A 14,703-nucleotide genomic window follows, 5' to 3' on the forward strand; every position below is an offset into this window, starting at 1 on the left:
AGTTATGCCAAAAGTATATTTTCACTGTAGATTTAGATGCTTGCTATAAGCTAGTAAATAGCCAGACAAATATTGTGGCATCTTCTTCAAGCACACCGTAAATATGAACTCCCGGCACTTTTCAAGATAAAAAAAAAGTGTAATAAAAAATGTTTATTTCTTACGTAAATCCTCTAGTCACAGTAGCTTTAATGATTCTAACTTTGTTACTCGGATTTAATTTATTCTTGAGGTAATTCTATTGATTTAAACCAGAAATTAATTTGGCCGGGAGTTTTCAAGAAGCTGTATTTTCCCTTTGAGCATTTAATTTTGAGTCCATTTTTCTCCCCACAGCCTGGCATCGGGTTATTTTTTAAAGTGTAATGAAGAGATGAGACCCAGTGAGCTCTGTAGGAAAGGGCAGCCTTCTCCTTTGGTTCTGGGACCGCTGCAGTGAAGTTTCAGTGGTGCAATACTTTAAGAAAGCATTAGCACGTATCCTTTGAAGTAGATCTCCAGAGCCCCAGTGAAGCAGTACATTCATTTTCTGCTTCTGCTGTTTGCTGTCTCCTGACATGCCTTGCTAAAGTAGAGCCTTCCAAAGTTCAGTCCTACCAAACAGGTTTCTTGGAAGCTCTTCTCCAGAGACAGCAAACATCACATCGCTGTAATAAAAAATAATGTTGCATCCTTATCGGGAACATTAAGTTCATTTCAGAAAAGGCAAAAAGTACTAGATATTGAAGAGGTATTGAGGAAAGCAGCTACATACAGTGTGAGGCAAATCTGAACTCCGCAGAACCTGCTGAGGAATGGAATGGAATGGAATGGAATGGAATGGAATGGAATGGAATAGAATAGAATAGAATAGAATAGAATAGAATAGAATAGAATAGTTCCAGCTGGAAGGGACCTGCAAAAATCTGACCAATCAGTCCAACTGCCTGACCATTCCAGGGCTGACCAAAAGTTAAAGCATATTATTACAGGCATTGTCATGCTTACAAAGTGTTGAGAAAAATAAAATTTGCCTTCGTAATCATCCAGTACTACATGAAGGGAATTCCCTTGTGCGTATCAAAAGGTGAGATAAATGCTATTCTAAAATAAATTAACAATCAGAAGTCCTAGAATAGGACCAGAAGAAAACTAATTTATAAGCAGGTCTCAATCAGTAAGGTTTTATTCAGAAGTGAATAATATCTTTGTCTCCTCCCCTTTTCTTTAGCACAGGACTGCATTTAGGATTTTTTTTTCCCCCATGAATAAGGAAAGGTTTTTGTGAGGATAAGTAGCTCTGAAAATGGAAAGATACTTTATCTCCCCACAAAGGAGCTGATAGCAATGGTGAACAGAACACACTAAGAAATAACAATCCCATTTCATGTTGCCAAGCCTGTGCTATTTCTGTTTTGCTGTTTCTAGAAGAAATTAATTTATTCTCCCAGTTCAGGGCTTTGTGCTGCTTTATCTTACAGCTGGAAACATTTGTCTGTCCCATTCCTTATTTATCAAGGTTTTGTTACTATTCTGAACACTGATCTGTGTATAAAACAGAAAGTCACTGACACAAACACTTTTTCTGAATGGCAAGCATATTCCTTGTTTCTGCTTATAAAACCCTATTAAAATAGTGTTTATAAAATAAGAAATGTTACAGTTCTCATAGGGATGTATTTGGGCTATATCAAACAGGGAAACAAATATTCTTCTAAATGTAAGCATGCATTTTCAATCAATCATTGTATTTAGTTTGCGGCTTGAATGCTAATGCTGTAAACTATGTGTTAGATTTGTTATACCTACGGTATGCTGTCCTGAGGTAGTCAAAATCCTTACTCATAGTAAATGGAGTTTATAATCTTGAAAGAACTGCAGGTTAGAGCTTCAAGTTGCAACATAACAGCTAATTATATGACTTTTTGCTTAATTGGTTACCAGCATTCTTGCCCCCATGTGCAGAAGGGAGTTGGGGAGGAAGATAGGTGTGGTTTTAAATAGGATAGGTTTTATGGGGAGCACTTAGTGCTGCTGTATGGTGGAGTAGCTTCTCATCTACTTCTGATGGTGCCACATGGCCGGGCAGGTGAGACAGTGTCCCAAGTGCGCGTGACTGTTCTCAGCCTGAATCTGCTGCTGTCTTTGGGGACCCCCCTATCAGACACCCCTGGTGACCCTGCCAGACCTTGCAGCCTGTGTCCCAGCTCTTGGGAGGCTCACAGTACACCTTGGCAGCGTAAGCAGAGCAGGAATGCCAGCCCACCAGTGTGATGAGTCTCAAGAGAATTGACCATTCTATGGCTGTCCACTTATTGAAAGGCCAGTTATCACATACTGAGAATAAAGTGAGTCCCACGTATACAATCGAGGTAAGGATCAATGGTTGATACAGTCTTCAGCATTAAAAAATGAGGTAGTGATGAAAGTCAACAGCTTCTGTCTGCCTAGCTCCGTTAGCCCTGTTTGCCACTGTCAGCGTGGGCTCCTCCCCAGGGAGAGGACTCTGATGCAAAGAGCCAAGGACATTTAAAATGCTAGTATTAGCTACAGGTTCTCTACAGCACAAATTCACTATCTTTCTTTTCCCTACCTTTTATGCAACACAGGCACAATAATGGAACCGTGTCTATTTGCCTTTGATGCCCACTTCAAAGTTCCAACTCCCATTGCGCTCACCTCCTGGACAGTTTGGTTTAACGTGCCATACTGAAGAAACTTTCCTCTGAGTTTGCAATATTATATCAATCAGATGTTATGTAAATAACAACTTATAAATGTGTGTATGTGTTTAATTTAAATTCTGTGATAATTCTGCTGATATTATGACTTTTGAGAAAAACACTTGGCATGTCCATATTAAAGGAGGTAAGTTCAAGCATGGCAATGAGAATAAATACAAATGGCGATCTTCTTGAGATGCTGCAGTACACTTAAGAGTATCACGACATTATGAGTAAACTGAAGGATATATTTTAAGAACTAGTTATTGTACACATTTTATTTACAGAACAGCTTACAATTAACCTCTGGCCTTTCATAGAAACCATCTATGATATATTATCGCACTAAATGCTGACACTGGGAGACAGACTGCCTGTGCTGTGATTCCGCTTGACAACACTTGGTTAGTTTTAGGGATTTTCTTCTCAGTATCTTAGCCTGAAGCAAGTGAGGTGTGTTGATGTGCAGCATGTTTTACTGCAAGCGGTTTTGGAGGCAAGCAAGTCTGTGATTATATATGTATTCATGCATGTAGCACAACCCTAAGCTTCTCATTAACGTAGGCAGTTTTTTGGTAAGAAATTTCACGTAATTAGTTCTTAAGAATTCTTAATTTTCTGTGTACTTGTTGGGTATCTAATCTTTGGATTTGGATTCAGTCCTAGCATATAGACTCGAGCAGAACGTCTCACACTGTCAGTAAGTATTCTCTGTGAGTAAGCACAAAGCTTTGTAGATGGATGGGAGCAGCACAGTTTGGGGAAAGAGAATAATTTCTGTGTGTCCACATGTGCAGTATCATTTTTGGTTATTCCCAGGTGAGCATATGACCCGATTATTGGATGAGGGAAAGGCTGTGGATATTGTCTACCTAGACTTTCGAAATGAATTTGATACTGTTCCCCATAGAATTCTTATGGAAAAACTGGCTGCTCATGGCCTGGATGAGCATACAATCTCCTGGATCAAGCACTGGTTGGATGGACAATCCCAAAGAGTGGTGGTCAATGGAGTTAAATCCAGCTGGCGGCTGGCCACAAGTGGTGTCCCTCAGGGCTTAGTGTTGGGACCATTTCTGTTTAACATCTTTACTGACGATCTTGAGGGCAGGCTGAGGGGAGAACTCATCACTCTCTACAACTACTTGAAAGGACATTATAGAGAGTTTGATGCTGGTCTCTTTTCACAGGTCATTAGCGATAGAAGAGGGAATGGCTTCAGGCTGCAACAGGTTAGGTTTAGACTGGACACTAGGAAAAAATTCTTCACAGAAAGAGTGGTCAGACACTGGAATACGCTGCCCAGGGAGGTGGTGGAGTCACCATCCCTGGATGTGTTTAACAGTCATTTAGATGTGGTGTTGGGGGATATGGTGTAAGGGAGAACTTTGTAGAGTGGGGTTGATGGTTGGACTCGATGATCTCAAGGGTCTTTTCCAACCTGAATGATTCTATGATTCTATTAAAAAAAGGTTTATGAACAAAAACTTTGGTGGAGACCGAGAAGCCAGAGTGTTGGCTTTGCGCACTTTACAGTCAGATTGCTTGTGCAGAGTGGAGTGTGAAAGTAATGGAGATGCAGATAAACCTGGTAAAACTGGGTGTATATTGGCTGGGGAAGACGTTGGGGAGACTGGCAGTGCATACTTGAAAGATCTGTCAAGCTATATTCTCTGTCAGGTTTTATTCTGCACAGGAGAAAGTGCATTGCCCAGCTGTTGACACACAAAGCATCATGTGCATTTGATTATAAGTAAAGCATTCCCGGCTATCAGCTGATCATTTTTCTCTGAAGACATGCATCTGTCTTTCCCCAGGCAAATCATAAAAAATCTAAGAAAATGGTATGCAAAATCTTTGTCATAAACCAGGAGGGGTTTCTACAAGCACACAGAAAGCCTAGTTCACATTCATAAATATGATCGAGAAGTTGAGCCACCTATAAAAACATCCAGTAACACAACAATAACCATATTTTTCAAGTGGAAGTCTGTTTTCTGCCCAGCAATGAAAGCTTTCTGTTAAAACTTTCTCTTTTGTATGTCATAATTTCTCAGCTATCTGCTCCTAATATGACCAGATATTATCCCAGAGACTTAGACCTACTATTATTTGGAGAAAAATTGTACACATGGTGGGACTGCATCAGAACTAAGGTGGCCAAATGAGATCTGCAGTTACAGTAGCTGTACCAGGAATGTGTGTTTGAGGGCAAGGGTTGTCATTATGTACAGTCAAACTCCCTGAGTTTTCACATTTTCCTTCACTGTAGCTGTATGCTTTGGCTGTGTCTGTGACCGTAACTGGAGCTTAATCTTTCCAGTATTAAAAGTAGTTCTGCTCAGGTTCTTATCCAGCATAGCTTAATAAAATAAATAAGATGAATAAAGTTGTGATTCAAATTTCTTACAATTTATGCTGTTCACTGAAACTTTCTCATACTTGTCTGCTGTTTTTACCCACATGTGAACATAAAGGATTTAATTTTTCATAAGTTACTGAGCCGAAGTTACTCTATCAGTATTTTCAGACTTTTAGGAGTTTATTATAGACTGGTTCTGGGCATAGCCAGTGGCCCTAGAGCTTACTGATACTGGGAAGACCCAGAACAACAGTTGAATCTCTGATATAGTGCACTGGCTTTTCTGCAACTTTAGACAAAACTGAATTAAGAGCAATTCAGTTATTCAGTTGTAAGTAACTGCTTGCTTCCTGATTTGTGTTTTTTAAGAAGTGGATGAAATGTATGTCTGTCTGCTACATAATCAATAGAATTAAAATCCCCAACCACTTATTTCCTCTGAAGTGATTAAAATCCACTTTGTACATAGTTTATGCTGGCCGTACCGCTCCTTTGCAGCCATATGTCAAGGTAATTATTAGACAGTTTATGAAGTGCTTAAATCTAAATGGTCAGCATAAATCTTCATAGTGTGTATTTTAATAGTTTTATTCCATTCAGAGAACAAATGAAGTCGAGCTTTGGCTGGCCTTCTTGTAGTCTCCTCCAAACTTATGTAGTGGTATAGTGCTTTCAGCTTTCGAGGGGCAGCTTTTCTTAATATTAAGAAACACTGAAAGGATGTAGCAGTAAATGGTTCTTCTCTGATTGGTGATGTATAAGTGGCACAAAAGATTTGGTGTTGTAACTTGTGAACAGCCATTCTGCACGTAAGGGGGTCCCTGCAGAGGAGCAAGAGCTCTGCTGTTCGCTCAGTCGTCTCTTATAAACCTTCACATACACAAGATGTGTATTTTTTGAAATCTTATTTCTATCAATAGATTAATTCAAAGTTTTAGGATTAACATTGAAATTCAGTCCTTGCCATTCCTTCCTCACTATTTGGTTTATTTTCATATGAAGTGTAATAATCAATTTGAAGCCAACAACTTCTTCTATCCTAGGTTGTCCCAGGAAGGGGCATAGCTACAGTTTCAGGACACGGGGTTGTTGATGCCATGATTGGCCATCATCTCTAGATCCTACCCCCAAAATGGGGTAGGATTTATTGAAGGGTTGATAACTTTTGTTAAATCAACAGATAGAGTTGGAAAAAAATACATGCGTACAAGCTTGGAAAATCTTTTTTTGGAGCTTCAAAGATTGATGTATCTTTCTGCAACATTGTCACTTACCACTTGCCCCTAGACATGTTATCTTGCTGAAATCAGTTATGTTGGTTTATGTGGCATTAGATGTCACCTTACCCATTTATTTTTCCTGTGATTTCATATTATTTTCTTTGATGGTTTAACCAATATTTGAAGGAAGTTACAAGTGACTTGTTATTAAGACGCTGGACTGAAAGCCAGCTTGGGTTCTGGGGTATCTGGCTCAATTCCGAGTTTGGGTGTTACTAACGTGGCTGATGCGTTTGTGTTTTTATATCCTTGCCGGCTAAAGTGGAAAAAAGAATATTTCCCCATTTTTTACATTTTTAAAATAGAAGGTAATGCAAAACAAAGCATGTTATAACATCTTTTTGGACATTCAGGTGTATTTTTGACAGCAGCATATTCTTTTCCTATTTCTTATTGTTATGTTCTTTATCTCTGAAATAAAAGAAAAGGAAGTGTTGATACAGTTACACACCTTTTTCCTTGGCTAAGCTTATTCTTTGTTGAAAGCTAGGCCAGGTCTGTTCAGACTTGAACATAATTTAGAACTGTCCTAAGCAAGCGCTGATGGTTCTCAGATAACTTACAAAGACAGCATGCCATAGAGTTTTTAAAAGCCTTTGGAATTCATAAAAAATAATAAAATGAAAGACTATTGACTACAGAATAAACAAATTACTTAATAGACTCTCCCCTTTTTGCTATTTGTGTTGACGTAATATTAACACCTCCTTTATTTATTGTTCTGTCCTCTGATTTTCATGTAGACATCTGTCCTCTTCATACAGAAAAAACAATATTGCATGTCTCACATGAACTGTGCAGTGTTTAAGAATATTAGCAGCATGTCAGACAAAGCCCAGCATTCTTCAGAAACCTCTCAGAAAATAGCCTTGAATATCTACAGTAATCTATTGTTTGTGATTTGTTCTGTTGCTGGTGAAACAGATATTTGAAGCTGATACACAAAATAGCACTTATTTTAAAATCAATGTGTAAAACATCAATTCCTGAAAATCCATCTAAAGCTCCAACTTTGCAGAATATATTACTTTGCCAATAAAGCTGGCAAACTCAGAAAAGAATGTATGCATTCTCTGGGTTTCACCTATACCTTCTGATAAGCAAAGATTTTGTTGAGCAGTTAGCTAAACCTGAGCAGCCACTGGCCATTTTTTGTCCTTGAGAGAAGTCTCCTGGGGTTCAGATAAACCGTGAATGCTTTTACTGCATTTTGTGCTGAATGAGAAGGTACCTCAGTTCTCCAGGCTTGTATCCAATGAATTAGGCTCAGAACAAAGTAGGAGTGCTTTTTTTAAAGGAAAGTAAACTTTTCTCTTTTAAGCGGCTTGTTTATAAAGATTTATTAAGTTTTTGGAAAAGTACCTCTTGGTCTAAATAGTTATTTTATTTGCTTTCTAGTTCAATTTTGTTGGGAAATTGCTTGGACCAAGAGGAAACTCCTTGAAGAGGTTACAAGAAGAAACAGGTGCAAAAATGTCCATCCTGGGGAAAGGATCCATGAGGGATAAAGCTAAGGTACTGTGTCTGGATTCCGATAGCAGTTATTGTCAAAACAATTGTGCTTCAGCTGTTATGCATAGACTGCCTGTCTACTTATTAATGACTCAGTTAATACTCGTAATAGACTCCGGCTCCAAGGCAACTGTATTTTTTTCAAGTTACATCAAATACTTAAATGCAAGTTTTCTCTTGCTATGCAAACCTTGCTTCCCATGTAATTGCAGACCTCCACAGTTACTATATTACCACTGTTATTTAAATAATTCATCTAAAAGAGAAACCAGCTCAAAGTTCATTTCTTCTGAGAGAAGTGCATTTCTCCTGAGAAAGTATAGCTTGTATAGATTACTGCTGTAATATTAGTGTACGTGAATAGGTTTTCTCTTTTATTTAGTGTTTCTTTAGAGATGGGACTTTTTTAAAAAATTGTATATTTATTCAGGGCAAAGTTCTAAAAAAGATAACAGCGTGGATGTTTTGCTTAAATGTGTGTAAAAACGCAGTATAGATAAAAGAAAAAAAAAAAGTTTTTGGAATCGCTGCCTGGTCAATGCACCTAAGGTAATTATTTGTAAGCTAAGGCAGCTTCATATATACGGTACCCAAAGAATAAGTACTGATTGCATAGTTGAGTCTTACTTTACAGCCTGTAAAACAGCAGTATTATGGTCAATACAGAAATAACGACTGCTAATTTCACTGAACTGTATATTGCTTTTAGTAATGTTGTGCATTATTCTGCTTTCCTTTCTGTCACCTCTGTCATTCAGCTCAGTGGCTAAAATAATGAAAGCAGTAATATGCCAAAATCAAGGAAAGACTAACCAGGATTTTATGGTTGGCATTATTCAGTCTTGGTAATGCGTATCAGCAGTCATACTTGCGTTATGAGGTCTCCAATTGCAATATTGAAAAAAAAAAACCCCACAAAACAGACAAATTAGTCACATAGAACATATTTCATTTTTTTCAGAGATTTCTTTATGACATTGGGCATACTGACACTTCAATTATCTATTTAACATTATATTTTATGGTAATAAATGTTGAATACACTACAGATTTTATTCCTAGGTATTGACAAGTAAAATATTTTATGACTTTCGGCTTACTTCTGGAATGATAGAAAATGACTCCCTGGATGAATGAATGCATATGCTGCTAAGTAGCAGTAATTTGCATCAGTACTGCATCTGCCAGCTCCATCCTCAGCCACCCACTCAGATTATTATTGCCAAGAGCAGCAATTGCCGAGACAGGGGAGAGTGAAGGGCTTGTCACCAGCTAAACACGTTCAAACACACACAAATAGGTAGACTAAGTCCTCTGATTTTGAGACTGGTCACTCTTCTTATCATATCATTTGAATTTCATCTGATCATAATGAACAGTGCCAGCATGCCAGTTATTACATTCACTCATGAGTATGTCAAAAAAAGCAAAATTCAGCATATTTTTTTTCCTCTTCATAAAGTATTTGGTCTTTAATCTGAAGTTAAGTATGAACTTCGTGGAAACTCATTCATATGAGAATGGTGTAAAGGAAGTTCTAGAGTAAAACAGCATTAAATATAGCGGCCATGAAAGCAACTTCTGTAGAGAAGGCCTTGTAAGTGACTGTTACCTTAATCCAATTTAGACATTACTAACTCAAAAGAAAACAAAGCCCCTGTGCAATTACAGTGATAGAAAGAAATTATCTGACCCATGTACGTTACTGTTACCAGTTCCAAGCAAAAGAGGCTGAGAATGATCACGGGATGGGTAATAGTTACAATTACCACGTCAGAGAGGATATTCTAGGCTGAGATGCTGGTATAACCTAAAGAAAATATATTTGACTGTGAGCATAAATAATACAGTGAAGTGCTACATCACTAGGGAAAATCCAGCTTGCTCTGATTAACACAGGTTTCTTGCCATAAACCAAGCTGACTAGTCTCATTTACGTAGGGTTTTTTTTTTTTACTGATTTAAATACGAATTACCAAAGTCTGGGGGATTGTTGTGGTTATTTTGTACCATACAAGAAATCAGTTTATGTATATTACCGAATGAGTCTTCCTTCTGGAGGAGTTTTCTAATAAAAATCCATGTAATTTCTCTCTGTAAACTAGAATTTCCTTAAAGCTGTCTGTATTATGCCATGAACCATAATAGTCCCTAGACAGACTGCAGGCACGTGTGCTTTTCTCCTCCAGTCCAGTGCAGCTGGATGCTGAGCTGCATCAGAGCAGCAGAAACAGAATTTCTGCTGGAAAATATTAAATACATTTACACCCTCAACCCTTAGGTACTTAGTGCTTGAAGAGAACTGATCCACTGATTTAGGTGGGTTTTATTGCCAAAATGACAGTAGGCAAATGCTTGGCTCTACAGTGAACCACTCTGATCATACTCTATAATTTTGGGCATATGGAAGGGCAGTTACCACTTCTGGGAAGCGCAGTCTGTCAAGTGAGGTATTTCTGCTTTTCAGAATTTCCTTATGTCGTGGTTTAACCCTAGCTGGCAACTAGTACCACGCAGCCGCTCACTCACCGCCCTCCCCCCAGAGGGCAGGAAGAAGAGGGAGAAAAGGAGGGGAAAGGAAAAAGAAAAAAAAAACCTCACGGGCTGAGATGAAGACAGATTAATAGAACAATACTGGAAAAGGAAAATGACAATAATAACAATAATAATAATGACAGAAGTCACTCTCGCCACCCAGTGAATTGTCACTGTGCGGAGCAGTGATTGCTGACCCCCTCACACACTCCTCTGGCCAACCCCCGTTTATGTACTGAGCATGACGTCTATGGTATGGAATATTCCACTGGATATTCTGTTGTTCTGTCTGTGCTCCTTCTCAGCTTCTATGGGAAGCTGAGAAGAGTCCTTGAAAAGTATAAACATTGTCTAGCAACAATTAAAACAATATGTGTTGTTGACATTCCTGTCACTGCAATCACTAGAAAGTTAACTCTTTCCTGGCTGAAACCAGGACATCTTATCTTTAAGAAAAGAAATGTGTGGATAAATTTCAGAGACTAAAGAATTTGGGCTGTTCCTTTCCAGAGCCTCAGGGGAAACTTGTTAAGAATGACTTGAGATTTTTGAGTGTCCGCTGTGCCTACAGTGTGGGAACAGGGTAGATTAATTTGAAAAGGCAATGAAACTTACTTAAAATAAATAGTATGAGCAACTCCAGCTGTGCACTAAATACCACAGAGCTTATATATGTGTCACAGAAAGTTGTGTTAGAAACTGTTGAAGAGATGCCCAGGTGTAACTGCAGCAGTTTTGCAGAATGTTATTTGGGGTGTAAGGCAAACCTATGATTCTTCCAGAGCAGCGTGGCTAATGTGAGTACTTAAATCTCTATGCTTAAGCTAATGCCACTGGCTCAGCAGAAGTTTAGTTTTCGGTAACAGGAGAAAGATCCTACAGTGTGCTGACAGGAAAAATAAGCACGGACATGGACAGTCCACTAGACACAACAGAAGATGATGCTGGCTTTTAGATACTTCTTCCTTTTGATTTGGAATGCAAAACTGTAGCTAAAATGTGAAATATTTATTAGCTGACTAAGTCCCATTTATTTTTAAATCATAGAGAAGGTGTTGTTCCACATGTTGAGCATAGCCATGACCATTGACAATTGCGCCCACCATAAGAGCACATCTAGTTTCCAGTGAGTTCTTCGAACAGGTTGAGCTCTTACTATCTTGCTGGCTTACATACCGCCACTAAAGGTTGTCATTCCTGCAGTGATATAGTATTATAAATATGCAAATGCATTCTTCAGAGCAGGTAGTGATGAAATTAAACATAGTCATGTTGAGTTGCTTAGCTTTTGATTCTTTCCCATTTCTTTTTCTTCTTTTTCCAAACAGCATGGGAGGTGATTGTAAAGGTAAACAATCAAACTAAAGTGACAGGAAAAATCTCATTACAAGTGGAATGAATTGATTGCTTTCATACATAGATGCAGATTTTCTCCTTGTCAACCATGCAATGAATGCTTTTCACTGTGCCATTAAAAAAAAAAGGTATGCAGTGAGCTGGAATAGCTTTTTTTTTACATAAAATGAAGCAGTAAGAGCATGAATTCTGCTTTAAAAGAAGCAAAAAAATATGTAGCAATGTTTCTTAAACACTTCTATTTCTTGGGCTAGTTACCTGCCAGAGTTTTGTAGGAGAGAGGACATTCTTGGGACTTGCACGATTTCCCCATACTCCCTTATTTTAAATTATTTATGTGAGCAGCATTTTTTTTATTCAGATAAATTATACACCAATGTGCAAAAAACATGCACTAGATAGTATATGTAACTTGGTCTTTGTGTTTTGTGGAACTTCAGAACATCATATGTGAGAAAGCAAAATGGCAATGATTTCATGCAAATGGGAGCGAAAGGAAAATTTCTGTAGGAAAACCAAGAACATTTAGGACCAGAGATAAAATAACCCCACTGGTATCATTAGAATTGCCTTTAAAGACTGCACGACCTGACTGTAGATTGCTGGAGCTTGGGGAGAGTATGTGGGAAGAATCAGAAACATACTCCTCCCCTACCACATTTCCCTAAGAACCCTCTACTGACTGGAGACAAAATCTAAGGGACGCTTGTCTGAGGTGGGACCTCAGCCTTAATAACAGGAATGAGAGCAGATTAACAGCAATAATTATAGTCCAGCCACGTTACTTCTCTACAACATGACTTCATCTCTTTTTTTATGTTTTTTTCATAGATGAATTATACCAGAGTAGATGAGACTGTATATGGTGAGGCTTGCCTGGAACGACTATATGTAGCATGATACCAGTAATTAATTGGTATGGATAATGCTGGTAAAAGAGAGCAAACGAAGGCGATGATCCCAGATTAATAACTGAAATGGTGAACAAGGCATAGAAAAGACAAAAACATAGTGAGAAAGGGAAAAGGACTGGCTTGAAAATAAAAGAAAATGGCAGGTATAAATCTTTTGCAAAAGAAAAACTCCATCTTGTACAGAATTTCATCTTTTGTCTTTTGTCTTTCCCATTGCATGTGTAACTTTATGGTGGGAAACATTCAAAGAAAGATGATAGACGTTTTCCAGTGAACACAAAATTAATAGAAAAGAGACATGTAGAGGCTCCAAAATTCTGAAACAAAGCATTGTGAGAGAAATCTTGAAAATGTGCAAGTGTTGTAGTTGAAAATTTTTCAGGGTAAAATGTTTATGTTTTTTTTCTTTTAAAATTACTTTTTTATTTAAAATTTAACCTAAGTGAGCATGTTTGGAAGAGCTGAATAAGCTGAGAACAACAAAATGTTTTGATTTTGCTTTAATAACATTTTGAGTGTTACCCAAAGGAAGATTTTGATTGCTTTTCATTGTGTTAAAAAAATGAAAAATGGATTTTTAACCTGATTATTTTTTCCTGGAAACCCATTGTTCATCACCTTCAAGACACTTCTTGCAAGACAGATTAACTGAAGAGGCTCAGATTGTCTTTGCAGAAGTCACAGACACTCCAAACATCTTTTTGAACCACTCTTTGCTTACATAAAGTAGAATTTGGAAATTAATTTATAGCCTGATAACAAGGCTATATATTAGATAAAAGAAAGCTAAAACATCAATTGCTATAGTAGCACATGGGCTGTCAGCCACATGTGAAGGAAAATATAAGTCATCGTACTCGAGTTAAATCTCCTGAATGCTAATGTATAATTGCAACCCCAATTTTAAATCTTACTTTTCACCTAGAGAAATCCTGTCATCACCAATTCCCCTTTTGCACAATTTCTGTTTATTACCCGTTTCTTTCATTTTTTGAACTTTCATGTACTTAGGTCTTTTGTCCTGGCTATTTGGAGGATGCTGTTATTAAAGATTCCTGTTTCTTTCTTATAAAATGTGAGAAATTAAATAACAAACTGCAGTCTGAAAAAATCACATAAACTATTTGTCCGTGACTCAGTGTTTTGTCAGCTACTGAGTGAACTTTTAACTTCTTTCTTCTTCAAGGTTCAGTTGTTTTAAACTAGTTATTAAAAAAAGAAAGTTTAATCACAGAAGAGTTAATTGCAGTAGAACTATCTGCCTTTCATTAATTTGTGGTTTAAGTACTTTACAAAGAAGCTCCACTGCCACTGGACTGGCTTGTCACGTTAAATGTGATTTTTTGCGTTAGTGTTTCTTTTTAAAAAACACAGGTCTTAAGAACTTGTTGGCAACCATAAAGATCTGAAGTCGACACGCAGAGAACCTACCCAGATTCAGTGATTAACATATCAGCTTTAGTGTGTTTTTTAACAGCCATATTATGCAAGTAGTTTATAAACGTTTTTGAAAGTACGGGAGAGTTGCGGTGCACACCGGTCTGTGGTGTCAGTGGCCTGACTTCAGGGCAAATGCTAAGTGCCCTGGCTTCAGTCTCGCAACCTTTAAATATATGCTTAAGTATCTTACAGGATGAAATCCATATATCTGTAATGTGAATAGTGCCAAATAATTTTTTTGGTTTGAAGCATAATACATTTTTTCTTTAGGTCATGTCTACCACGAGCATAGTGTCCTAATAGTGGAGAGTTAATTTTCTGATAGCATTCTCTTGACTTCGTTGATTTTTCAAGATAGCTCAGATAGCCCAAAAGGGAAGAGAACAGTTGCAAGTTTTGTCTATAGAAGATGATCCAAGTATTGCATTATATTATTTCCCAATCCTGTTGCTTTACTGAAACATGAGAACAAAAGCATCTTCTTTGGTGTCCTGAGTTTCAAAAGCCTTTGAGTGTCGTTGCCTGTTATAATGATTTAAGCTTATGCAGTATGGTTACGTATGTAGTATTTCCTTCCAAATGAGAGTGGCAGCATTCTGAAC

General features: G+C 37.8%; 1 protein-coding gene across 2 annotated transcripts in view; it reads left to right on the forward strand.

Moving 5' to 3' along the window:
- KHDRBS2 (KH RNA binding domain containing, signal transduction associated 2) overlaps positions 1-14,703 on the forward strand; it is a 597,540-nt gene that overhangs the window by 361,635 nt on the left and 221,202 nt on the right. For both annotated transcript variants that reach the window (XM_054195575.1, XM_054195574.1), the window contains exon 3: positions 7,743-7,859. In XM_054195575.1, the coding sequence (XP_054051550.1) occupies positions 7,743-7,859 (117 nt within the window). The remainder of the gene's footprint in view (positions 1-7,742; positions 7,860-14,703) is intronic.

The sequence above is a fragment of the Rissa tridactyla genome, chromosome 3 (assembly GCF_028500815.1).
Source record: "Rissa tridactyla isolate bRisTri1 chromosome 3, bRisTri1.patW.cur.20221130, whole genome shotgun sequence".
NCBI classification, from domain to species: domain Eukaryota; kingdom Metazoa; phylum Chordata; class Aves; order Charadriiformes; family Laridae; genus Rissa; species Rissa tridactyla.